The sequence below is a fragment of the Gopherus evgoodei genome, chromosome 1 (assembly GCF_007399415.2).
Source record: "Gopherus evgoodei ecotype Sinaloan lineage chromosome 1, rGopEvg1_v1.p, whole genome shotgun sequence".
In the NCBI taxonomy this organism is placed as follows: domain Eukaryota; kingdom Metazoa; phylum Chordata; order Testudines; family Testudinidae; genus Gopherus; species Gopherus evgoodei.
Genome location: NC_044322.1, coordinates 150240790 through 150267813, shown reverse-complemented (window position 1 = coordinate 150267813; position 27024 = coordinate 150240790). Strand labels below are relative to the sequence as shown.

Here is a 27024-nt window from a genome sequence, read left to right as displayed (position 1 = left end):
GATGGTTCAGATTGATCCATGCAGACAGAGCCCATCTGTCTTCATTGGGGTTCAGGGTGCTCATAAGAGTCCATCTGTACAGATCAGCTTGAAAGATCAAGATTAATAAGTATAAAAAGAATTACATTAAATTTATACTTTTGTGCAAACTTCGTGAACAGTGTACATAGTTTTGCTACTGAGATTAAATTTCCTAATATTTTTGATGCCTGACGTTTAATTGGCCACATGTTAGGATCACCTGGGAATGTTGTATGGATGTAGTATGAAGCCAGAAAGATAATCCTCTTCACTGATTTTGTGAAACCGTGAATATTTAGATCATGTTGCTGTTTTGTTTTCCAACTGAGATGATGCAGAAGTTCAATTTTGCAAGAGAAATTGTATGAAATGAACAGCAGTTGTATCAAATCAATAATTTTAGGTAAAATACTTGCAGAAGTTTTTCAAAAACTGGAGGAAAGGAATCATATGTTGTTTTTTCACTTAGGTAAAATTTAGGTGATAATATGCTTTTCTCATTTTGTTTTGTAACAAAGTGGACCAAAAATGGAATGTTACTTTTCATGGATAACAAAAAGCAGCATCTTAGTCAAATTCAGAAAAAGCTAGGAAAGTATGTGCATGACCCTGAAAATGTCAGTTGCACATAACCAATGATTTGTATTTCCTCTTGTATCTCAGTTGAACATTTTCAGCTGATTGGATGGATTGAACAGGAACACCTACCTTATATGAAATGATGTCTATACTCCATTTTGATAAAGCAGTTACAGAAAATGTGTTCCTGATTGTTCAGTGTATTTCTGCTGCAACCTTTTGATCAGAAAAGAACACTTTATCATATGCTTAGAAAAATATGAGCCCCATAGAACATAATGAATTGCAGTAACTGTTTGTAAGAAAGCAGGAGTACAAAGGTAGTGCTTCTGATACTCAGGATACACCACTGGAGTTCCATTGCTGAGATATTTTCAAACTTGGCAATGGAACTGAGGAAGATAAATTCTGGAGCGCTATGTTTATTTCCAGAGATATTGAAATTAGAGAGAACCTCCAAAATGGTTGTAATTTTTTACATGGGAAGGGTATTCTGGAATTTTTCCCTTAAACACTGGTGCCAATACTGGGACAATAGGGCAAAATAGTCTCCTTCTATAACCCTAATATTAGTTTCACAACTTTTTTCTCTCTCATTAAAAATCCTTACTCATGGGAGAAAAAGAAATGTGATTTAAATATTGGGTATTGTCACACCAATGTTGTGCAGTGGTAAGCAGTACAGTCTCTTTGCAGTCATCCCAATTTACCTGTCTTTCATTCCATTTCAGGACCAATTCCAACCTCCTCTTTCTCCTAGTGGTCGAGATTTTTCATGAAATTTCCTCCCCCAATCCTGCATCTCTGATCTGATCTATTCCTACTTGTTAGCTCATTCCCTCCTTAAACGCTTCCATTTGTCGTTTTCCTATCTCTCTGCAGTGTTGCAGTAATTTTTTTCCTATGTTGTCCCACCACATTTTCCCTTTTTCCCTCTCTATGCTGACTCCTTGCATCTCTTTAAAGCCAGTCCCAAGACTAATCCTTTGGCCTTGTCTGTGATCTTGAGCCTGGACCGTATCAATCAGATCTTATGCCCCAAGCCTTCTAATTTTCCCAAACTCACCCATTCTCCCTTTTACTTGGTTTTCTACCTTTTTTCATTCCTACCACACGTACAGATGCTATGGCACCTATAAGTGATACTGTGATTTATGTTCATCTGTACTGGTGCAATCCTTAATGCAGGTATGGTATTTTAAAGAAGTAAAGTGCTTTATACAAACAGGAAAAAATCTATATTACTCTTAGGCATAGGCTGTAATCATATGTGAATCCTTATCGAAGTTTTTACTTTTGTACAAAAGATGCCATACAAAAATGTATTATGAAATATTCTGTGGTTTGCTATGTTAAACACACTGTAACTTACGGAAGAATTTTATGTGGGGGAGAACACAAATCTTAAAAAAGAATCCAGCAGTAATTCAGATAGGGCTTCTTGGCAGATCTCAGTAGGGAGATGCTGTAGACTCCAGTGGCAGATGAGAAAGGAGGAAGTGAAATATTAAAAAGAAGGACTGTCAGAAAGGAGGAGGAGGAGGAGGAGGAGGAAGGAAATGTTACTGAAAGACAATCCATCTTATTATGTAGAGTACATTTTTAAAACAAGAAAACGTTGAATTGTTGGCATATAAATCTGTTGAAGGGTTCTAGTAATTACACAAGCCAAACAAACTTCCTTTCTGTAGTTAGTGTCAGCAGAACCCATTAATTTAATTCACTGTTGTTCTCTAAGTATTTATATTTATTCTTTGTATGTACTGTGACAGACCCAAATCAGTGGGGTCCAGGAGTCTGGTAGAGGGCAAATATACTGGTCACTGGTTGAGTAGTTTTCTGTTCCCTGAGTGACTAGAGCAGGGTCTGCACTGGAGTAATCAGGAACCTGCTAGAACCAATTCAGGCAGACAGGCTGATTAGAACACCTGCAGCCAATCAAGGCAGGGTAATCAGGACACCTGGGTTAAAAAGGAGCTCACTCCAGTCAGGGAGGGAGGAGCCAGAGGGGAGGAAGTGCGTGTGAGTACTTGGGAGCAAGAGGCACAAGGAGCTGAGAGTGAGACGGTGTGCTGCTGGAGGACTACGGAGTACAAGCATTATCAGACACCAAGAGGAAGGTCCTGTGGTGAGGATAAAGAGATGTTTGGAGGAGGCCATGGGGAAGTAGCCCAGGGAGTTGTAGTTGTCATGCAGCTGTTACAAGAGGCACTATAGACAGCTGCAATCCACAGGGCCCTGGGCTGGAACCTGGAGTAGAGGGCGGGCCCGGGTTCCCCCCAAACCTCCCAACTTCTGATCAGACACACAGGAGGAGTTGATCCAGACTGTGGGAAAGATCACTGAGGTGAGCAAATCTGCCAATAAGCGCAGGACCCACCAAGGTAGAGGAGGAACTTTGTCACAGTACCCACTTCCAACCCGTTGGTTACGTATTATCTATGAGCAGTGAGTATTAGTTAAGTGAATTTCCTTTTAACAACAGAACTCACCTGACTATAAAATAATGTTTTGTGCTTAATATGTGTCTATAGCATAGTAGCTAACTATTGTATTTGAGAAATAATTTAGCATGAAATACAAAGATAAATTTGTGTGACAGAATAGTGGTAAATGTGGTATTTAGGATAATTATGTGTGCTGTTGTTTTACACTGCCCTTTTCCACCATCACCAGATAAGACGGAGGTTTTAGACTGTCTCAGAAAGAGTATAAATATGTGGGTTTAGCATATTAGCCTGTAGTGTGAACACCATTTTGTGGATATCTCATGCTACAAATGGCTGAACAAATAGTACATGCTGTATGTGAACTTCATGGTACGCAACCAAATATGTTGTGGGGAGAGGTGATAACTGACTATGATAAAGTTGATCTCTACAGTGTAAAATTGTTTTTAAATGACCAAGGTGCTTTAATCATGCTAATAAACATTTCATTTTCCACATGCAAAATCACTGCACAGTGTATATTGCAGTGACTAAGTAAAATGGCATTATGTGCACTCATGCAATACTGCTCCCCCCATAAAAAAAGATGCAACTGTTCTTGTTGATGGTAATGTTTATTTGCATATGTAAGCAAAACAACCTTCGCTTTTTATTATTTAAATTTCAGTTGTACTGAAATGAAAGGGAGGGACAGATTTCACAGTATTTGTGGGATTAGGGGCCTATATCTGCCAAGAAACAGCTGGGGTTCCTATAACTGACTTGGCATCTGTGCTCATTTCTTCTTTGAGGATGTAGAAAGCACTGGCTTTTGGTACCAGTAGTTAGTTTAATTAGGACACCCTAGATAATCCAGATGCCATCAGTTTGTATCAAGATGGAAAGGAAAGTAGTTTTTTTTTTCCAACTTTTTATTTTTTTAAGTAATTTTCAATGGGACAAACATGGTGACCGCAACATTAAAGGAATACTTATGATTTTAAGACACTATATCAGAGCACAAAACCCCCTCATCTATGCTCTACACTTATATTCCCCGAATTAGTTTGTGGGTATAGAAGACTCAAAGAACCACTTCAGGAAGACTATATAGTTTCTAAACATGACTTTCAGGGCTATATTGACAGAGTATCTTTAATATCTTCTCCGTGCTTATATATTTAAATATATAAGTAGATTAAACGACACCATATGGCACTATCTGGATTTATAAATCACAGGCTGTAAATTTAAAAAATAACATGGGGGGGGAGGAAGTACCTTAAATTGAAGTTTTGTTGTTTTTAATTTTGCCATTTGCAGCCGCATGTTGAGGCAAGTCAAACATTCTTGTTACTTATCTGTTACTTTACACTATATTGCACATGTATTTAACCAAAAAACTTAGCTGCTTTGGGTTTTTTGTCTGTGAATTTATTGTTTTGGAGCAATAGAAAACTTTCCTATATATATTTTAGCTTCAGTTCAGTTTTAGGGATGGCTTTATAAAGCCCAGGATGATGTGTGGAAACTAAGGACAAAACATTCTTCTTTGGGGGGATTTGGCTATGGCACAAATTCCACAAGAGTTTAGGTGAATTTGGAGTCTGGTCCTCTTTAGGAAGCAATGAAAAACATTCCTCTTTGAGAAAAGCATTTTGACCATAACAGGAAAGAGACTCAATGTTGACATCCAACCTTCTTACCCACAAGAAGTTTCCAATCTCCCCCGTGAAAACCTGGAAACTAAGACATTAATCAATCCCAAAACAACAATATGCCCCCCTCAAATCTGTTCCATGCATAGTTTTTACTCCATAAAGGGAGAAGAGTAGGAGACTGTGAAGCCCAGTAGGGTTCACTCTTGTTATCAATTTTACCTGGATGACACTTGGATACTATGGCCATGAGCAGTAGTATAAAACCCTTAGATAAGATGAAGTTTCTTATTTAAACTGAAGCTGTTTGAGCAGCCTAAACTAGTACACCCAAAACTACAGTTAGCAATGTACATGCTTGTTCTTGTATTGCATTTGATTCTCTAGACGTTCACATTAAAATTGTTTCAAAAGTGAATAAACAGAAAAATAATATATAAATAAATGTAGTCTGTGCCTTCGTGTCGCTTTACATCACACCTTATAACCATTTCTGCATTTTAGACTCAGTATCTAAATTGGTTTATTTGACTATCAAATCTTGGATTTAGCCTGTAGAGGGGTGAACCTGAAGTGTCTCCTAAAATATGTATTTAAAAGTTGAAGATGCTTAACAGAACCATCCTGTTTTTGTAGCTCAATATGATAATAGGATCAATATGTTTTGTTTGAAACAGGTATCACAATAATAAGTTGTAGGTTGATATTCTGTCCTATGGGAGTTCAACCCACTCCTACTCTCCAGAAAATAAATACTACTAGAGTTCATGAATTTGAAATTATTTAATAAATCATGGTTCCTAATTAGTATGTCTTGCTCCTGAAAAACAAATCCAAAAGCAGCATTGAATACACAGGACAATTCATTCAAGACTTTGGGCTTACAGTTTGACTCAATTATTAATTCATGAATGGAGTCTCTCATTGGCAAAAATGTACACTACAAGACTGTTTTATCTTTGGGGCCAGGTTGGTATTGTGTCCCTCTTGTTCTATGACACTTTTAGCCCCTTAAACTGTTTTGTATCCTGACATGTGGGAACAATTCTTATTGCTAGTGGTCAGTGATGCCTTGGCATGAACATCTACATATTTTTGAAGATTGTGATAATCAGGGACGAATAGCCCCACTATAGGCCAGTCTTCCATCTCTCCTCTGACTGGTTGCTTTATTAACGTTCTGCAATTGTTTTTGTTATATGTTCCTATCAACCTTCATGAAAAGGGTAGGAGGGAGTAAGGTGCATCATTGGGCTTTAATGGGGACTTATGACCATAAATGAGGAGCATGACGCATAGTCAGTAACTAAATAACTTAACTAATTACATTAGACTCCTGGATATTTTTGCTAAACATTTAACATTAGTATTTCCTTCCTCCATCAGCAACTCTCCTTCACCGAGACACTCTGTTACTGTAAATAATATAGTGTACAAACATCAATTATAAATTAGTAAGGGAATGTTCAGTGGTAGCGACCTGATTGATCAGATTTCTCAATTATGCTTATTCAAACTATTCTAACTCATTTAAGACTGACTGCCTGATTTGCAAACCTGGTGAGCACCACCATATCCCATGGAAGTCCATGTGATCTGCAAATGCTCAGCAACTTACAAAAATAAACCAACAGTGATTATTTTGAAGGAAATTAACTGGATTGTTCCATGTAAGTATCTAAACTTTACTGCTATATTTAAAATTTGCATCCTTATCATTTGGTAAAATCTTTTATTTCTGATACTTTACAAATGCAAGTAAGCATGAGAAAATAATAAACTTTTAATCTGTTTTAAAGTCCATCTTTGGTACAAAAAATCCCAGTATACATATGAGTAAAACTTTGAAAAAATCTTTGACTTTGAAAATTTAATACAGTTTTTAATCTGCGTACCTTTCACATTTCAGCTCACTTTGCACTTACGGTTTTCAGCTTAGGTGGCTTCATTGGATTTCCATCTCCACCAATCCTTATTTAGTGGCTTTTTATTTATGAAATAAAGAAAAGATGCCTAAAGCACAGACCCAGTATATTTATAATATGAGAAGAATATATTTATCTAACATGCATTACAAATTCCTCTGGCCTTGACAGATTCAGTTCAAATTAATACAGTGCTCACTGCTGCTGCAGCAGAAGAAGCTAGAATGTTGGTCCTTTCATCTTCAAATCAATTCCTTTGAAGCAGAAAATCCTCCAGAGTACACTGTGGTGAATCTAAATAAAAAATGAAGCTCTATATATGCATCTCTCCCACTTGTATCCTTTCTCTCGAGTCAGTCATCCCTTATCTCAACCATATCGCAAGACAGAATTAAAATCTTAACTATTAAAATATATATGGACCCTTTTCAGCATTGGGGATTTTATATAACCTTTTAATACTTGGTTACTCATTGCCTCATCCTACAAATATGCCTTTACACTGAAATTCATTTCTTTTCTTTCCTCAGGCCATTATGGTTTCTCTTTGTTTATTTTCCTCCAGTGCAATTACAATTAAGTAGTCATTCCACCTTAGCATCCTGCCTTTTCATCCTCATGTCTGCTTTTTTTGTACACTGGAGCATATAGTTTGCCTTAGCAAATAGGACCATTAGTTCATTAAGGTAGGTACAACACTCTGCCTTTGGCAGTGGCCAGTGACCTATAATTAAGAAAAATTGATAGCTGTATTTGATAAGGTCCTGTGGGATGTATCAACTCTTCAGAGATAAGGGAAGAAATTCTGCCAATGTGAAAAGCACCTATTCTGAAGATGCCCTAGGGAAAAAAAATCCATTATTATAGGTGGGCTTGGTATCATTGCCTATTGTTAAGGATGTTCAATATTCTCCATTATATAACCATATTTTCAGGCTTTGTTAACTTTGCCAAACTTTTACCTGTTTGGGCTGAAATTTTCCATGCCTGATGTTTTCCTGTTTGTTTTTGGTTTTATTTTTTGCACAAATTCAAAAAAAAAATCTTTCCAGTACCTCCGTGTTTTGGAACAAGGATTTGATATTTGGCAAGGGGCAGGAGGTCATTTCTGTCAGGAATGTGGTGTTTGTACAAGGATTGGTACAAAGTTGGCCAAGTTATAAGCCTCTGTGGAGAAAAAATGAGTTTCTACATACTCAGTAGAGACTTATTAGATTTTAGCAGCTAAATTCCCGAAAGATTCTGTCCACACGAGGTATATTTAATTCAGTGATAAGTAGCACTTTTCCTGCATTTGCAGCTCTGGGCTGCTGCAGCTATGCCAGGTTCGGATCTGGGCACCTGAACTGAGAGCAGGAAGAACAACTATTCTCTGTGTAATCCCCTTTCTGGGGCCACGCAGTCTGAAGAAGAAACCCAAATTAAGGTTGCACTATCTTCTGCATGTGGTTTATGATATAGTAGTTATTTGCGTACTATTTTTTTCCCAGGATCTTTGCCTTATTCAATTAACAGGATGAACCTGCTCTGAGGATGAATCAGGGTTATATAATGAAAGGAAAGTGTTATCTGTAGGACTCTGGTCTCATTTGTTGCAGAAGCTAGAAAGTGTTTTGTGAATGAAGCAGGGGATTGCAGGAAGAGGAAAAAATGATTTCCAGGGCAGTTGAATGCAGCCCTGGAGAACTGGATTCTCTCTCTTTTTCTGTACAAGAGAGTTTCTGTGTGATGCCTGGCAAATCACTTAAGCCAAACTTTTCAGGGTGCCTGACCTGAGACACTAGGTCTGATTCTCAGAAGTGCTGAGAACTCTCAGCTGGAATTGAAATCAATGTGAGCTGTGCTTTGAAGATATGAAGTGCTATATAATTCCTATTTAAGTACTCTGAAAAATTAAGTTTTAGAAGTCTCAAACTGGGCACACAAAATTAATGGATACTTTTGACCTTAATCTCTCTGTGCCTCATTTCCTTATCTGTATAATGAAGATAATTAATACTTACTCCTCTCACAAAGGTGTTGTAAAAAAACCAGTAATTTGAAGTACTCAGATACAAAAACAATGAGCACCATAGAAAAGGCCAAAAAGTAAAGAATAATTCTGTCCTTGAGCAGTGTCGAAATAGTGCACAGTACATAAAGCCTAGGGCCCCATACTGAACAATGAAGAGAAAACAAAATGCTGAACAGCTGCTCATTAAGTGAGCACTACGCACTCTGTATGCTGGCAGGGATCGTGTGGAAAAAGTGTGATCATGTAATTGAAGACTGTATCATGATGCACATGCGCAAGGGAATCAAATAAAGTTTTCACATGCACATTTAATTCTGGTATTTCCCAGCTTTGCTTTGCAACCATAACAGTATCCTTTTAACATCATTTTTGTGTGCTATACAGAGATGTAGTCAGTAGAGAACAGATCCAGCTTAGATGTATGGTCTCTCATACTATAGTATCTCAATACCTCACAATCTTTAATGCATTTATCCTTGCAACAATTCTGAGAGGTATGAAAATATTATTCCCATCTGTAAGATTGGGAACTGAAGCACAGAGAGATTAATTGCCCACGGTCCCTCAAGAAGCTGATGATGCAGCAGGGAATTTAAGCCATAACCCGGGCTAGCACATTAACCACTGAACTATCACTCCTGTAATCATTTGGTTCTGCAGATGGGGATGAAAACACATGGGTCTAGAAGAATAGCAGCATTCTCTTTTCCCCAGCTCTTCTTAATTCTGCATGGTTCAGGCTTGGCATATGGGTTTGGAGATGGTTGCTGTCTTCAGCACTGTCATTTCACAAGCCTTCAGGTAAATTTCTGAGTAAGTTTATGTTGACTCTGTCAAACTCACTTTATTTTGGGGTTTCCCGTCAGTAATGTGATAGGTAAGGGAAGTTGAGATGTAGCCTTTGGTAGCACAGCTTCTGCAGGAACCATATTAGGGGATGTAGAGCCTCTATGTGGGTAAACTGGAGACATTTTGGTATTTTCTGCAGGCTATTTGTCTTGAACACTATGCTAAGAGTGGCCAAACTTATTGATCCTCCAAGCCACATACAATAGTCTTCAGAAGTTCTAGAGCCACAAGACACGTACAGCCTACCCTGCTAGGTAGTGCCTGTTGGAGCATGGGGCTAAAGCCCTTAGATCCCCCTCCCTTCTGTCAAAATAATAATAATAATTAATAAAAATATCCTTCATGAAGGATATATGGGCCTGAGAGAGAATTTTAAATTAATGTATTTAAAATGTGCTTATCCAGGGCTTTAGAAACATCTACAAAATTATTAATACATTCATGTACTTAAAAATGTCTCTGTGAATAGATTATTCAATTGCTAACAAAAAAAACATTCCCTATCATTCCTGCCCATCCATTCAGTCATACCTCCCAGAAAAAGCCTGGAAAAGCCCTATAGGTCAATAGGTCAATAAATTAAGGTTCTTCTGATCCAACAAAGAAAGAAAATTTGAAAGTTAAGACCCGTCATTGAAAATGCCATTTCTCCTGCTCTGCCCTGTTAGCTTGAACATATCTGCTGACCGATTTTCACCAAATTGCCCAAGAAGAGACGTGTCCCGACTTGAAATGATTTAGTGCATGAAAGATTAAAACTGAAAGCTTAAACTGAATCTGGAAACAGAGGACATTATTACATCTGTGATCCGCACTGTGTTCCCTGAAATTTGGTGGCTACATTCTGCAGCAGCTGAAATTTCCCAATAGTCCTTAGGCAGCCTCATGTAGAGTGTATTCCAGTAACCCAGTCAGGACGTGGCAGACCTGGATCGTTGTGGTTAAGTCTCCATCTGAAAGGAAAAGTCTGGCCAAGCAACATGAAGCAGTTGTATCAATTTTTTCATGTAAATCCTTGAATTTTGGTGTCTTACATAATAGCAAAGTTAACTTTCTTTTTTTAAAAGCAAAGGGTGTTTGCATGTTAGAAAACATATTTCTCTGGAAGTTTTTTTAATAATAGTGGGATTGTGAGACTGGGTCTTCAACTCGATATCCAGAAGCAAGCCAGGAGGGAAGTGGGAAAGGCTTTAGGTAGAGGGCAATACAATTTTTTATATTCTAATACAGTTCATTGTTAGAAGAAAGTCTTGTCACATAGTATCATAGGGTTTGGCAAGACTGAAGTTGTTTTTAAAAGTATCCTCCTATTTACAAATATACACCTATATAGAAGCAATATCTTGGGTTGTTTTTTTTTTGTTTGGTTTGGTTTGGTTTGGTTTGGTTTTTTTTAAGTCTCCTTTCTTTGAAATATCAGCAATGGCCATGGCTGGAGATGGGACATTGAACAGGGACGGCCGGAGCTTTGATGTGCATGGAGCATTGTTTCTCTCTCTCAAGTGCCTGGCTGGCTGGTTCTTGCTGACATCTTCAGGGTCTAACTCATCACCCTATATGGGGTCAGGAAGGAATTGGCAGTGACCTTAGGGATTTTTGCCTTCCTCTGCAGTGTGTGGGTGAGGGTCACTTGCCAGGATTATCTGGGTATATCTCACTTAACCATTTCCTTGCCACTGCAGGGGCCTTGGGCACTGATGCACCCCAGTCCCTCTTATTCTCTGCCTGAGGCACATAATCGTCTAGTCTAATCTATGGGCTATAACTTTGGTCTAATTTCAGTTGCTGGGTTTAGTGCGTGGGTGCTGGATGGTGCTGATGGCCTGTGATATGCAGGAGGCTAAACTAGATCTAATGGCCCTTCTGGCCTTAAACTCTATGGCTCGGTTATCTATGACTATCTGGGGACTCTGCAGTTACCATCGTTTTGTATTACAATATTACAGCTGGCACATCACTGTGTGTTGCATCTTGTTTTCATTGAAGACTGTTGACAGTGTGTTGCTTAGGGCTATAGAGAATAAAATAAGTCTTTGGTCTCCCTGGTCTTCTCTACCTGTACTGAAAATATATTGTGATAGCTGGGCTTTAGTGAGGTATTAATGGAAGGCAATACCAGCCCTTCAGGGAAAAACAGAAAAAAATATTTACTTCTTTAAAACTTTGTTCCATCCTCCCCATTTGAAAAATTATAGTGTAGGTTTTCTTCAGTATATTCTATTGTATTTTATCTGTTTTTCCGAGTTCCTTGGTTAATATAAAAGGCAAATTTTAGGAGATTGGAGTGTCTTCTTTGGATGCTTAGAGAGTGAATCAAGTTCTTAAATCTAAGCTTTTTAAGATTGTTTTTTTTAAATGGTTTTTGTCATGTTAATAAGAGTCAACAGATGGCACTACAGAAGATAATTTTGCTAGTTCTGTTTATCAGAAGTTATAGAACTAGATCTTGTAGATACGCCTATTGTTAGCTGTCATTTGGTTCTTTTTATATGCTGAATGTGTCACTAGTAAAATCTATTCTGCTGTAAAACATTTTTGTACATGTAGTTGCTGCTTACGGATTTGTCTGTCAAGTGCCATGTCCCTGACTGAAGAATCTTATAATGTTACAGGTCCTCTCAATGCAAAACACCCATTCCTGTCCATGGCAGTTCTTTGTGGAGAAAGCCTTCAGTATCAGGTCCTTGACACTACTGAGTATGACAAATAATGTGAAGATGAATGTTACAATAAGACATGTTTAGTATAATGTATGGGTACATTTATAAAATTCAAAACAAACACTATAAACATTATAAATTAAATAAATTTCTCTCCCAACTCTGACATTTATATTTACCCACCATCGTAAGTGATAATATCACCATATCTAAACAGCCCATCCCTAAATGCTACAGAACTCATCCTCCACACCAGTCTCTCAGGGGGAGAAAAGACAGCTTTGTCCAGGAGGGTAACAAATCTGGGCTCCAGTGGCATTCCTGAGTGACAAGACTTCATTATTAAACTTCCAGAGGAGATGAGATTAATTCGAAGTCTGATGATCTTTAGGATATTCTGCAAGGTCTTTCTCTTTGATAAATGTTTCCACTGTCACCAGAATGATAAATAATATTCACACACTACACCAGGCAGAACATTCAAGAAAGGGAGAAAGACTGGAAAGTCCTTCTAATCCATTATGGACTTCCAGACTAAATTTAAATACAGGAGTGATGAGCACTATAGCAAACCATACGGTTGCCAGCATTTTTCTTCCCTCTTATCGGTATAAGTGGGTAGAATGCAGCACGAAGACTAGGTTAAGGGGTCATCAATGAAAGGTGGACTGAAATAATCTTAAAAAGGAATTTTGAGGAGGAGATTGAGGCAGCAGGCCAACAGATTCAAGAAGAATTTTCCAGGCACAGAGTTGCTTGCAAAAGGAAATAAAGCTGCCTACTTCAGCAGCACATAGTCTCTAGAAAGGAGGCGGTAGGAAAATAAGTTATACAGAGGCAGAAGTAGAACTATGAAAATCCTTGAAGGTGAATAACATGCCTGAATAATAACTGCTGAAACTGAGAAGCTGTTGGAGGGACTTGGGGGGTAGCGGGGAGAGGAAGGGGAGTTGATAGGCATCAGCAGTTTATTAGAGAAGAAACAGACGTAAGGGACACAATGCTAGAGTCAGCAAGATGGTTGCTATAGTCAAAGGCAAGAGATGCTGTGGCAAGCACCAGATGTTTGGTGGTAGAGATGAGGAGGAAGGTAATATAAAGAAAGAACCAGATATAAATTGTGGTAGAAAAGAGAGAGAATAGTCTCTGTTATGACATCAAAGTTGCTGCCCTGGGTGACTGGGAGAGATGGGGAAATCAAGATGACATATATATTTTATAATTGGTATACATGGAATTTATAACAGTTGCATCCTTATCACATAAACAGGAGCACTAAACTCCCTACAAAATAAAACTCTGGTTTACTGTGTAACTTTTCTCCTCTTTTATTATTCTATCTTTCCTTCTGTGGATTTGATCCTGAATCCTGTAGGGCTTGTTTTGCAAAAATACCTACGATTTCAGTGGATTTTTCCATTTTGTCTGTGTGTCTGTGAGAAAGAGAAATGAATATGATCTTTGAGTCTGCTATCCCTTATATGTCATTTCTCTCAGTAAAAATGCAATGCATATATAGGTAACTCCATGAGTTCTCTGGTGGTAGGCATATGACCTGCCTATAGATCCTATTGTGCATTATCCTATTTATTACTTTTAATAGATATTCTACTTACAAATTTTAATTTTGTTTAAAATTAATAACCTGGTTATGTTTCAGAGCAATTTGGAGAATAATCAGTTTTAAAATATCAATTTCTTAAAGATATTTATGCATTTTAGAATTTACATTTATTTAAATTAATAAAGAATAAAAAGCTGAAACCAGTATTTTCTGATTCCCGAGTTAAGTCCCAGAACCTGTTTCTCTATCTTTTGAAGTACTCCCAGCTGGGTTGAAGCTGTTCTTGCCAGGTTTGTTTAAAATTAAAACAAACAAAGAATTCTCTGACCGGTTTCAGAGAAGTAGTATGTATCAGCAAAAACAGCAAGGAGTCCTCATGGCATGTTAGAGACTAACAAACTTATTTGGACGTAAAGCTTTAGTGGGCTAAAACTCACTTCATCAGATGCATTCTCTGACAGCAACTTCAACTCCAGTAATGTCTACTTCAGAGGAAAACAAAAATGCTAACTTCTTTTGACAATAAAAGTTTTCTGTCTTGGTTCCTTTGGGATGAGTTAGTTAAAGATTAATTTTTAAAAAATGAAACTAGAGAAACACTCTTTCACTCTCTTTTTAATATTCCCTTTTGTATAGAACTCTGGGTCAAAAATTCTGACCCATGGTGCATCTGTCCCATATCAGATTCAATAATTTAGCTTCTTTTTATTGTGTAGATTTGTTTTGGTTTTCTTAACCCAGTATTTAATTTTTTTTAATATTTAGTTTATTTTTATTTTTTATTACTTCTGATTGTTGAGTACCTTTTGGGCTTCTTAATTTCTTGTTCTAATTTTTATTTATTTATTTTACTTTTCCCCCCCCATCTTAATCTTCCTCAGTCCCTTTATCCCTCTCTCCTGCTTTTGTGCATTTCAAACAATTATTTTTATAAACACCTTGCAGTCCACTCCCAGTCCCTGCTATAGCTAGTGAGAGTACTGGCGGTGCTCAGCTAGTCTCTGTTCCATACTTTGCATGATGTGGGGGTATCACTTTGGTGAATGAAACCTCAAAGAGATGTCTACCTTGCAATTAAAAAACTTGAAGCTGGCCCGTGCCAGCTGACTTGGGTTCACAGTGCTTGGGCAATGAGACTGTCTAATTGCAATGCAGACTTAAGGGCTCGGGCTGCAGCCCAAGCTTTGGGAATGTGTCCGAAGGGATTACAGGAAAGAAACAGCAGCAGTTGGCATATTCAAGGGAAGGGAGGAGTCATAAAATCATCATAGAATCATAGAATATCAGGGTTGGAAGGGACCTCAGGAGGTCATCTAGTCCAATACCCTGCTCAAAGCAGGACCAATTCCCAACTAAATCATCCCATCCAGGACTTTGTCAAGCCTGACCTTAAAAACCTCTAAGGAAGGAGATTCCACCACCTCCCTAGGTAACCCATTCCAGTGCTTCATCACTCTGAGCGAAAAAGTTTTTCCTAATATCTAACCTAAACCTCCCCTACTGCAACTTGAGACCATTACTTCTTGTTCTGTCATCAGGTACCACTGAGAACAGTCTAGATCCATCCTCTTTGGAACACCCTTTCAGGTAGTTGAAAGCAGCTATCAAATACCCCCTCACTCTTCTCTTCTGCAGACTAAACAATCCCAGTTCCCTCAGCTTCTCCTCATAAGTCATGTGCTCCAGCCCCCTAATCATTTTTGTTGCCCTCCACTAGACTCTCTCAAATTTTTCCACATCCTTCTTGTAATGTGGGGCCCAAAACTGGACACAGTACACCAGATGAGGCCTCACCAATGTCAAATAGAGGGGAATGATCACATCCCTTGATCTGTAGAATATGTGAGGATATAATATAATGTAATAACGTACAATACCAGGTTTTGATAAATTCCTAAACTAGAGAAAACTGTTAAGATAAATATCCCTTTCACACATTCCCATAAACATTATCTGGTCTTACTTATTTTATTTGGTTTTCTTGCCCTTTTGTTCTATTCCAAAACTTAAGTTTCCCTGAAACAGACAGGAACCCTGCATAGATAATGTTGAAACAGATGAACTCTCAACATGCTCATAAACCCATTTCCTGCAATAAACTGTGGTGGGTGAACCCCTTTGCCTATGCAGAGACCCACTGAAGTTAATTTCCTGCAACAGAGACAGGATCAGCCTCTAAATATATCAGATTTCATTCCACTGTGTTGTGTTACCAGTCAGTTTAGGAGGTACTACAGGGCTCTCTGTGCAGAAAAACAGAGCTGAGGAGAGAAGGGAAAATTCTTTGTGCAAAAGATTGAGATCTTGAAATTTGATTTCATTTTGACTAACAAATTAAACCCCAAAACTTCAAAATTCTCCATGAAATAAAATTCATCTCCCATCCCCTGTGCCAATATATTTATATTTTCAGGATCCATCATTTTTTTCCTTACTTTTAAAATATTATGTGTAATATAAACATTTTAAAGAAATGCTTTGTTCCAAAATGCTTTGACATTGTTGGGGCCCCCACCCCCATTTTTTCTCCTAATGACCGCAGCACACCTGGCGGGTGGGAGGTGGAATGTGGGGAATGAAGAGAGCAGGGTTCTATGGCTGGGGGAGGGGGAGGGGAGTGGAAAACTGGTGCAAAAATGAAGGAGGGGTCAGCGTGGTCACTGACTCATCCCCTGGGAATGAAGGGTTTTAAAGGGGCAGCCCTGTTCCTGAAGCCCCCGTTTACACGGAGCAGGCTTATCATATCATATGTCTCCTGTCCTCCTTTTGGTATAGCCAGACAAACAACACAGCTTCATTAAGCCATTTTGATCTCCTCAGAACTGTTTTCTCTGATGGAAGATGGTTCTTTTTGAAGTTTTTCTGACCAGCTCTGGTAAAGAGATAGTTGTTCTGCTTTGTCTGAGCAAGCCCAACTATGGATGTTTGGCTGGCTAGTCCGCCAGTAACTTGGGGGTCAACCAAAACTGTTGTTGTTTTTAAACGAATCAGGTTGGAGGAATTCAAATTTACTAGTTGGTATTTGTAAACTGTTTGTGATCTTATATTACCTCCCACCATCGTGCACTTTCTCCAATGTGAGATATGAGAGAAACTGATTATCAGAGTTAAATTTTGGTGAGTGAAGAATAATAATAACGGGCATCAATGAATAAAAGTAAATGTTTTTTTTTTCATTTTTGTACAAGTGACAAACGATGAAGTACAGTATATCTTCAAAAAACTATCTTGCAAAGTGTTTTAGAGTTGCTATAATATGTTCACAAAGGCATAAAAATAAATACTTATAATGCATTTGAAAGTTGACCTTAGGACATGGTACTGTTCAATTAAATAGGTAATTATACAGCTAATTACTTATCTTTTACTTTTTTATGCTTCTATAAAAGTATGGAAAAATAATTTTACCCAGTGAGGATTGATAACTTTTTTTATTATAATTCATAACTTTTTATTGTGCTAGGAAAGCGGTGTTTAATTGAAATAAAAAAATATGTCCCAGGTGCAGCTTTCAAATTCAGATCAACCTGTTATTCAGTCCAGATACAAATTAAGTGATATATTCAGAGACTCTATCAGTCACATTGAGAGCTTAATAATGCACAGATGGAGAATAGAAACTGCTCTCAGAATATGTGAATGTTGATTTTTGAATGAAGAATTTCACTGTCACTAAACTTAAAGCATTTTTTTTTTTTTAGGGTTTAATAATTTCCGTACTAGTTCCATCAACTGTGGGTAGCCATAAAAGTCAGAGTTTTGTAACACCTCTTCATTCCTATTCCCAACATTGTTACTCTTTTCTTTCCCATTGAGTATATAATGAAACTGGCAAGCAATGTTGTTTTTGTCCCTTCTTTTTAAACACACAAATGGAGAGAGCAGGGATAGAACATTGATATACTATGCAATTTAAGATCCTTTGAATCTGAGGAGACTGTTCAAAATTAAGTATTTAGAAATAGGCCCCTAGTCAGTTTGGATTCATTGGAGAGTCTTTATGAGAGTTTGAATCTCCTGTGGTGGGTCTGAGTCCTGATGAATTGCAAATGTTAAAGACTCTAATTTGTAAAATTTTTCTGCTCCATTTAGTAAGGATTTCATTTGACTGTATTGGGGCGGGGGATTACACACTTGGTACTATAGTATTTCATTATAGTCATTTTTCATTTGTGCTTACCCAGTGACATCTCTATAAAGGGTGTGCATCCAAAAACAGAATCAGTCAGTTGAAATGGTGAGGGCATGTCCTGTTCTGTAAAGAAAAGCTTGCTTATTTACTTCAGATATTTTTGTGGTGGGTTTGGACATGAGCTTTCTATTTAAATAGGATTCAAAAAGAAAAACATTCAAATAAGGCCATGTTCTGTCACAGTTTCCACCTTGTTACATATATACATTATGTGTTATAAACATTTTAAGGTATAATGTGTTACAGTGTTACTTCTCCAGTTCCATTTCATTTATTTATTCCCATCACATTGTGGGGTTCAGGAAAGATTTTTCAGGTTGAGATCCCCATTGAATATAGGTTTTAGTTGTTTGATACCCCATATGAGTTCCAGTGTGGGGTGGTAGGTGACAACTAGAGGGGTGTGGTAGGGGAGTGGGTTTTCTTTTTGTATTGAGCAGGTTCTCTCAGGGAATTTGAGGAACCTGTTCCATGCCGCAAGGTACTTCTCTACTGGAGTGTCCTTGTTTGATGAAGGCAGTTTTGAGGGTGTTAAGGTGTATATTCTGGACTTTCTCTTCAGAGCCTATTTTGTGGTATGAGTGCCTGGCTATGGATAGCAAATTTCTTGGTATGTTTGAGTTGGTTTCTGGATTGATGAAGTTGGGTGTGGTGATGCATTGATTTTTTTGGTATATTGTTGTCTGTAGAATTCCATAGTTGAAGTTGATCATGATGTCCAGGAAGTTGGTTTGTACTAGTGTTCCAGAGAGAGTTTAATGGACAGGTGGTGTTGGCTGAAGTAGTTGTTGTGGAAATCTCTGAGGGTGCTAGTGGGCCACTTCAGCTTGAATTGCCCCTCAGAATATGTGCTAACTACTTATACTAAAGTCTCTCTTCCATCTGAGTACCTTTCCCAGTCCTGAAGAATAGCTCAGTGTAGTTGGAAAGCTTGTCACTTTCACCATCAGATGTTGGCGCAGTAAAAGATATTAACTTACTCACCTTGTGCATCTCATATCCTGGGATTGACATGACAACACCACTACATATAACATTGGTAGATTAGACATTTTTAACCATACCAAACTGATAAATTTACAATGGTCTTATGCTGAAAAGAGTTCTGTTCAATCACAAAAGCTGGTTTAATGCTTGTATGCTCAGAATCATGTTAGTGATAACCTTCTGGAGACCTGACTTTAAATTACTGAGTGGAAAATTATTTTATTTACAGAAGAAAATATAAATATTGCTGTCTTCAGGAATATTTTGAATATCAAAGGTTTTACAGTCAACATAAAGGATTTAGTGGTCTAAAAATATCAACACTGATACGCAAATATAAGCAAAACAATCTTTCTGGAGAGTGAATAAAACCACTACCTAACTAAAGAAATTCATGGTTGGGTAGACTTGATGATAAATAAAAGGTCAGACAACTATTTCTTATAAAACCAAACCTTAATGCTGAGACAATTTTTATGTAAAATATTTGTGTGTGTGCATGGAAAATATAAAAACACACACACTATATCAGAAGAACATTATTCAGGTTGCAAAGTCAAACACTCAAAATTTCCAATCTTTCAATTTCCCTCCTTTGCCCCAATCCCGATGTTCTTTTCCAGCCTGTTTCAGTCCACTACACTTCCAATCCCAGTTTCCCTCTACCCCGTGAGTTTCCAGGCCCAGTCACTTCTGCCCAGGCTCCTTGTTGCAATTTCCTTCTTCATTCATACAGCTCTTGTCCCCTCTCCATTCATTCAGGCTCCTTGCTCTCCAGGCAGGTGCCATGACCTGGCATAGTCTGAAGGAGCCCAAAGTCTACAATGGCAGGGAAAGTTCTGCTTAGCCCCAGGCTGGAGCATTTTCAGCGTGGATGGAATATTCTGGGGATTTAAGCTGCTAAAATATAAATAAATAAATCTATGCTCATCTTGTGTGAACTATGATTCCCACACCCAGGGCTTATAACTTGGCCAAATTTGGTCAAGTTTTCACAGAGACAACCAAAGGCATCTCCTGTCAAATGTAAAGTCCTTGCTATGTAGCATGAGGGTACTAGGGCTTTTCAAAGAAGAGGTTGACAAAAAAATTGAACGCAGGCAAAACAATCTGCTTTTCACTAGCCTCATTCTTGGAAAATGCAAAACCATTGTGGCTGAAACTTTTCAGAAACACTGAGCTTGAAGCTGGGGTGGCCAGACAGCAATTGTGAAAAATCGAGATGGGCGGGGGTAGTAGAAGCCTATATAAGACCCAAAAATCGGGACTGTTCCCATAAAATCGGGACATCTAGTCACTGTACTTGAGGAGACATGAGGCATGGAAAATTTCAACCCAGTTAAAGCCTGGCAAAGCCACTGAAAATAGGGTTTTATACTACAAAGAGTAAGGCACCTTTAATAATATATCATGCTACAGCCTAGTTTGAGTGTAGGGGTATGTGTTCATATAATGTGTATGTTCATATTTAATCCTGAAAAGGAATTTGAACAAGCTGACCCTTATGATTTCAGTGTCACACTGGTTTCAATGGGAGTCCTTCCAATCTGTAGATTCCTTTCTGGAATTTGGGCCCATGCATTAAAAAATTTCATTCTGCCATTGTAGAATAGGACTTTTATATAGTGAAGTCCGTTTTCTTTTTTTTTGTTCTACATCTTACTTTATTGGATGGAATTGCAATTTTTTATTGCAATGTACTGGGGCAAAAATAAGGAGACTTCTATTTTATTTCATTATAAAGATAAGTTCACTACAGGTAGATTTTTCTGAATTTAAGCAGAGTCCAGTTCTGCCACCCTTATGATGAGTAGACAGTCTTCCCAAAGAGACTGCTTGCAGAGGAAGAAACTGTGCAATGTAAGTGTAGGTGGTGGAATTGGGCCCTAAGTGTTCAGGGATAAAATTATTTTTTAAAATATGAACTCTGTAAAATACTTTGCAGTGCTTACTGACACGAATCTGTTCTTTTTTTTTACTTTGGAATCATGTATCATACAATCAGAGAGAAGTGCAAAATATTTCAAACAAAAGCTCAAAGCAGGCGGGACTATCCTTTCCATCTTTAAGCTCTGTGAATCACTTGAAACAGCTACCAAGCCTGCTTGATTTTCAAAGTTTCTGAAGGTCATAGGTCTTACATTCTTTCTCCTAAAATTTTAATTTAAACATTAAGAGTCCTTGGGGTCTTCTAATCTTGAGAGAATGTAAACGTCTTTTTTTTTTCTTCCTCTCTTCATATTCTAAGTCCTTAAATGTGAGTCCTTTTTACAGCATTACTTTTTGCGCATTTTTTTTAATATATCTAGGGATGAGTGAAACTCAAACGGTTTATAGTCTGGATTCCCTTTGGAGAAAAACTGGAAAATTGGGATGCTTTTTAAAATGTCAAAAAACTCTTCCTGAGTCTGGAAAAAATGGGTTGGAAGTCTCATGAAAGTAGACTTTTCTAAAAGATCTTTAGAACTTCCTGCTACTATTGGGGCCAGCTAGTCAGGGAAAAAATAGACACACATGCAGTATTTCAGCCCTTCCCAATCTGTTTCTGGCTAAGATCTGAAGGAAAATTATGTGCACAAAAATGATATATGTCCACCTTACTTGCTATGGTGGGACAACTGCTTAGGCCAGCAGGGAAGAGGACACAAAGGCTCTTTCCACTGTGCATGAGAAATCTTCCTCCTTTCGTGGTCAGCCAGTACAGGAAGTGAGACTGTCTTGTCCCCTGTGTGGCCCTGATTGAACGGCTAGCTGGTTTGTGTTAGGTTATACAGCATACACACAGAAGTTAAATAAAAATATTGAACGCTCTTGCTGGAAATTTGCAATGTAACACTACTTTGTTTCTAAGAATTCAGAGCGATCATGCAAGAACCCAAAAACAGACAAAAAGCAGGCTGCTCCCTAGAAGAGGCACAACTTGCCTTATCTTACTGTAGGCTGTCTCCATGTTAAATGACTGATGCTTGCACGGTTCTCTGCAAAGCATCCTCTAGCCTGCAAGCAGGACCAGAACTGCTTTCCTCTTCACATACGCACGTGTACACATACACTCATACACCCCAATTCTTACAGTGATAGCTCACAATTCCAATACAATCTGCCCTAAACCACATTTCCCAGTTCAGGGTAACTGCTGTGGTCCACCACATGCCAATTACCTGCTCAACTTCTTCCTCCTCTTTATGTTGAGTTTTGAGTGTGGTTCAGTTGTTATCTTTTGGGTTGCGTGTGTGGCTGGAGCTGTCATTTTGCTTTGATTGTACTATATGCAGATCACCTGTTGACCCTGAAATCAAAGTCAATATTTCCTGTTTCATGAGATACTTATGGGAAACTGAGAGAATGAAGACATTTGATCAAAATGACTAGGAGCACTTTGCTTTCAAAAATATCCTTTCAGTGGAGTAAGAGTTGACAGTGCATTTAAATTCTGCCCTTTTAACACAGCTCAGAAAATAATTCATTTTGGATCTGTGGAGGGAAGAGTTGTCAGATGGGAAACTTGTCCAGTATGTTGTAACTAACCCTTTGACCTCTTACTCTCTCTCCTCCATTTCACTAGAATTTGGTATATTTCTCTACTGCTTCACAGGTGAGATGGGAATATTCCACATTTTCACAGAAGGAGAAGGAGAGTAACTGCTGATATAATAATGATGATACATGATCTCTTTTCATAGAGACTCATTACTGCAAACAAAGATTAGTATTCTTCCCTTCCTGCATCATTTCAACTTGGGATGTGATATCTTGATATGTATAAGATAAGCAGTATCAGAGCTAGTTGGTAGCTGGAATTGTTTGGATACTTATTTGTTACCTCTTTCCTTTGTTATGAGACAGTATTTTGTTGAAGCTGCAAAACAAACTAATCAGTTATTTGCCTCTGCTTTCTTGCTGGGCATATGCCTCTTAACATAGGGTTTTCATATATTATTGAGGAAAATGTTTGTGGGATCCTCTTCATAAAATATTGGCAGCTTATTATTGGTGCTGTCTTTTTTTGGCTGGGAGGTAATGCCAAAGTTACATTAACCACTTGTTCTCTGTAAAGATCCTTTGACACTTTTTCTGAGGGTGGAGCTGCAAATTTCAATCTGAGTAATTGCATTCTGCCTACTTTAAATCCCCCCTTTAATTTCAGTTGGATAAGGAAGCCTTCACTTTCAATCCAAAACCACTGTGCATAGTTTAAGCAGTTCCTATCTCTTATTGCTGCCATAGATGTCTGCATGTCAGTAGAAGTGATTACTATATAGTACTCTATCAGTTTTTAAAAGACCTTTGGAATCTTTCATGATAAAAGCAAGATGAAAACAAATCATTATTCTCCTAATTTGCTATCAGATTTACTTTTTCCTTCTCTACAGCTTGTTCACTAATTAGGTGAAACCATCTTCAGCAAGCCCCTTATTTCGTACCTTGGTCTCATAACAATTTCTCCAGTGGAGTGGATGAAAGGGACAATGACTACTTAATATTGCTTGTTACTGTTCGCTCTCTCTGTATCCTGCAGCATGGTGGCATGAAGTATTTGCTTGTAAATGGCACTTGATTGGGAGCAGATGTGTGGGTGGCCCTAGGGGGGAAGTGAATAATAATAGTAGTGGATACTTTTTCCTGGATTTTTTTTTTGGTCTGGTGACTTGTGTGAACTTTATAACATGATCTTGGATAAATGATACTCTGCAGATTAGTCTAACCCACCATTGCATATATTAAAAACAATATTTAAAGTGTTTAATGTTGCATTTGCCTCAGTTTGTCTGCATGCTGGTGATACAGTACCAACATCCAGTTCACTGCTACGTAAACCATTTAGGATGGTGTAGTTATGCAAGATGCTATAGAAATTAAATATATTTCTGTCATTCTAAAGAGCTTGAATGACAGGTGATAGTTTTTTTCATTTCTACGTCTATTTAAAATACTGACTGAAGAATACACCATACATGTAACTTTAACTTTTGATGTCATGTGTGATAACTCTTCTAAATGTAGAAAAACATGAGCTCTAGGACAAAACATTAATTTAGTCTGTTTCTGAATTAAGCTGATTTTTTTCATAGTCCTTACTTTACTGACTTCAAGTAGTCACTTTTACACTGCACCAGATCCTCCATTTATCAAAAGTTCTTGTGTAAAAAAGAGGATTGTTCTATAGATTTAAGAGGATGGCATTCTATTTATTCATCTAATGTAGCTGTTTGTGCAATTAGCCTCTGCTTAATGCCAAAATTCTTATTTTTATTTTTGATCAGTATTTGGACACTCCTGAAGACAGGTCATTTGGCAGTTCACTGATGGAGGTAGAAGTGGACCTGGACAGCTACCAAACAGCTTTAGAAGAAGTACTCACATGGCTTCTCTCTACTGAAGATGCATTACAAGCACAAGGAGATATATCCAGTGATGTAGAAGAAGTCAAAGAGCAGTTTCACACCCACGAGGTATATGCGAACCACAGAGACTGAGAAACCAGTGCAAACGCTTCATCGTCTATTAATTGTTCATCTATTTGTATGGTACATTAAGAGCAAAATCATAAAAATTTCACCGGCACTATTGCCAGTCCCTGTTCTTTCCTTTTCCATTTGGTTTTGGAGGCTTTAAATTTAGCACTAGAGACTTTGCCTCTTACACAAGGTGAAGGTGTTTATTTTTACACTGGGTTCCAAAGTTAAAATGAATTTTTAAACCAACTTAATTTATTGTTGAAAATATGTGGAATTGTAGATATTTCTACAAAGTATCCCTCTTCCTTGTAATCTTAGTTAAGATTTACTTTTATTTTATTTTCAGGGCTTTATGATGGAATTAACAGCTCACCAGGGTCGTGTTGGTAATGTTTTGCAAGTGGGGAGTCAACTTATAACAGTTGGGAAGCTTTCAGATGATGAAGAAAATGAAATCCAAGAACAAATGAATCTGCTTAATTCTCGTTGGGAAAGTCTCAGGGTAGCCAGCATGGAAAAACAAAGCAAGTAAGTAGTGTGTGTGTGTGTAGGGGGGGGATGTTTAAATTTTTAGATTGCAATAATACAAGGGTGGGAGGGTGATACTTCGTTGCAAATGTATACTTGATCCTAAATTTTAATTTATCTGCAATTTCAAGTGCATCAGACTCTAAACTTTCATGTTGATTTGAACATGGAAGTTGAACAGATGGAAGGCTGTCAACAGTTTAGATTTTAACAGCATTTTAAATACTTTTTATTCAACCTATCCTTGATTTTTTTCCAGAACATTTCCTCAAACAACACACAACATTTAATCAATAGAAGAGGAATTATTCTATAAGAAAAACTTGTTTCCAGTTTTGGGCAGGGAGTGTGAATTTTGAAGTCTATATTAATCCATTTTTAATCTAATATATGGAGACTGACAACAAAATGTTGCTGAGATTTGTTGTCAGAGGAGTTGATCCGAGAACACATTATACTAGTCAAGTAGTTTGAGCTTGGTTCCTATGGCAATTCTGATTGGACATGTGAAATCCCTGGTAGGTTAAAGCATTTCATGTTTATGTTGTATACTTTTAATACGTAAACATCTGTTAAATATAAAGGGAAGAAAGGAGGTTGAGTTAAAATGAGAGGTGAAATGCCAATAATAATAAAACATAATTATCTGATCACATGTAATACTTGATATAAGAATGGATATGTTGTTTAAAAATGGGATACCTTATTCTTCTATCTATTAACACACATAAGGACAAAGTAAACAGCAAATGTTCTGATATGATATTGGTAACTTAATTCTTATTCATATTAAAAAAAGATAACATACTCTATGCCTTTATGTTGCAGTTAAATTAACTACTAGACTTGCAAGCTTCGTAGAAATGTACACCTTTGCAATATATGCAGCCAGGATGTAAACCTTGAAATCAAAGGGATGAAGATGATGATAATTTTCTTAAAAGCAGAAAAGCTACAGACCATTTCACTCACAAGAAAATTGAAGGGTTGGAGAAGTAAGGTGATGAGATGTTAAGTGCGAGGAGAAGGAAAAAGATGAAGGGTTTGAGGTAGAAAATGAGTGAGAGGTCAGGGAATTGAAGCTTTTAGAAAGGAAGAGTGGATTAAGAGTAGAAAAATGAGTTACAGGTTAGCTGCAGGACTCTGACTCTCTGTATTTTGATTTCCATACACAATTCAGTACAAGAACATATCTATAGGTAGGGCATGGTATAGCAGAGAAGGCTGATGTTGTGGGATGTAGAGGGGATTGGAGCAGAAATATGATTGCAAAAATGGGAAGAGGAAATATCCCTGCAAGTTTCCTTCCCTCAACTTTTTAAAAAAGAATCCAGTTGCCTTTCAGATTGTTCAGAGGGATTGGATTTTGTCCAGGTTCTCATCTCCCCCACCCCATCTGTTGATTTCCTGAGATGCTCTTAAATCTCATCTGCATAAAATAACTCTACTTCAGAACAGTTTGTTTTGGTCATATTGTGTCTTATGGAGCTCTGTTTACTTAACTTATCTGTTTTCATATTGATTCTATACAAAACAACAGGAACTGAAGTGTAAGATATTTTGCTGTTAAAATTTATTTATTTAGTCTACCAAAATGAATCAAGGGGAGAATTTTAAAAAAAATAATCAACTAACCATTACCAGTATGTTTATAGAAAATACAATATTAATTACTGTAGATTATAGCTGCTGTCATCAGTAAAATCAACTGGATGTAAGTACATAAAACCTGGGATTGGAGGTCTATATTTGCTTTTTGATTGCTCAAGGTGTTGGTGATTATATGTGAAGTCCTAGAAGGACCCTACATTGGTATCTAGAGGTATCTGAGACAGTCATGGCAGTTGTGCTTTAAGTGGCAAGCTGCTTCTGTCTGTGCCAAGAGTAGAGCTAGCTGGAAAATGTTGGTCCAAGTGAAATTTTGACAAAAAACTGAAACGAGCTTCTATCCAAAAGTTAAACTCCAGTTATAGGGACACAGTAGTATTAGCTGATGGTGCTTGACTCCTGACTCACTGCAATCTGCCAAAGGCTAGCTTTTATGACATTTGAAATGCAGTGCAAAATATATCAGGTCTTTTATTGTACCAGGGATTTAATGCTAAAATGAAGAACTTTGTTTTCTGTTACTAGTATGGAAGCAGGAAGTAACAGGTTTC

General features: G+C 37.6%; 1 protein-coding gene across 9 annotated transcripts in view; it reads left to right on the top strand.

Annotated features, from left to right (window-relative positions):
• DMD (dystrophin) overlaps positions 1-27024 on the top strand; it is a 1715077-nt gene that overhangs the window by 334635 nt on the left and 1353418 nt on the right. For all 9 annotated transcript variants that reach the window (XM_030575515.1, XM_030575505.1, XM_030575489.1 and 6 more), the window contains 2 exons: positions 24143-24331; positions 24684-24865. In XM_030575515.1, coding sequence (XP_030431375.1) covers positions 24143-24331; positions 24684-24865 — 371 coding nt within the window. The remainder of the gene's footprint in view (positions 1-24142; positions 24332-24683; positions 24866-27024) is intronic.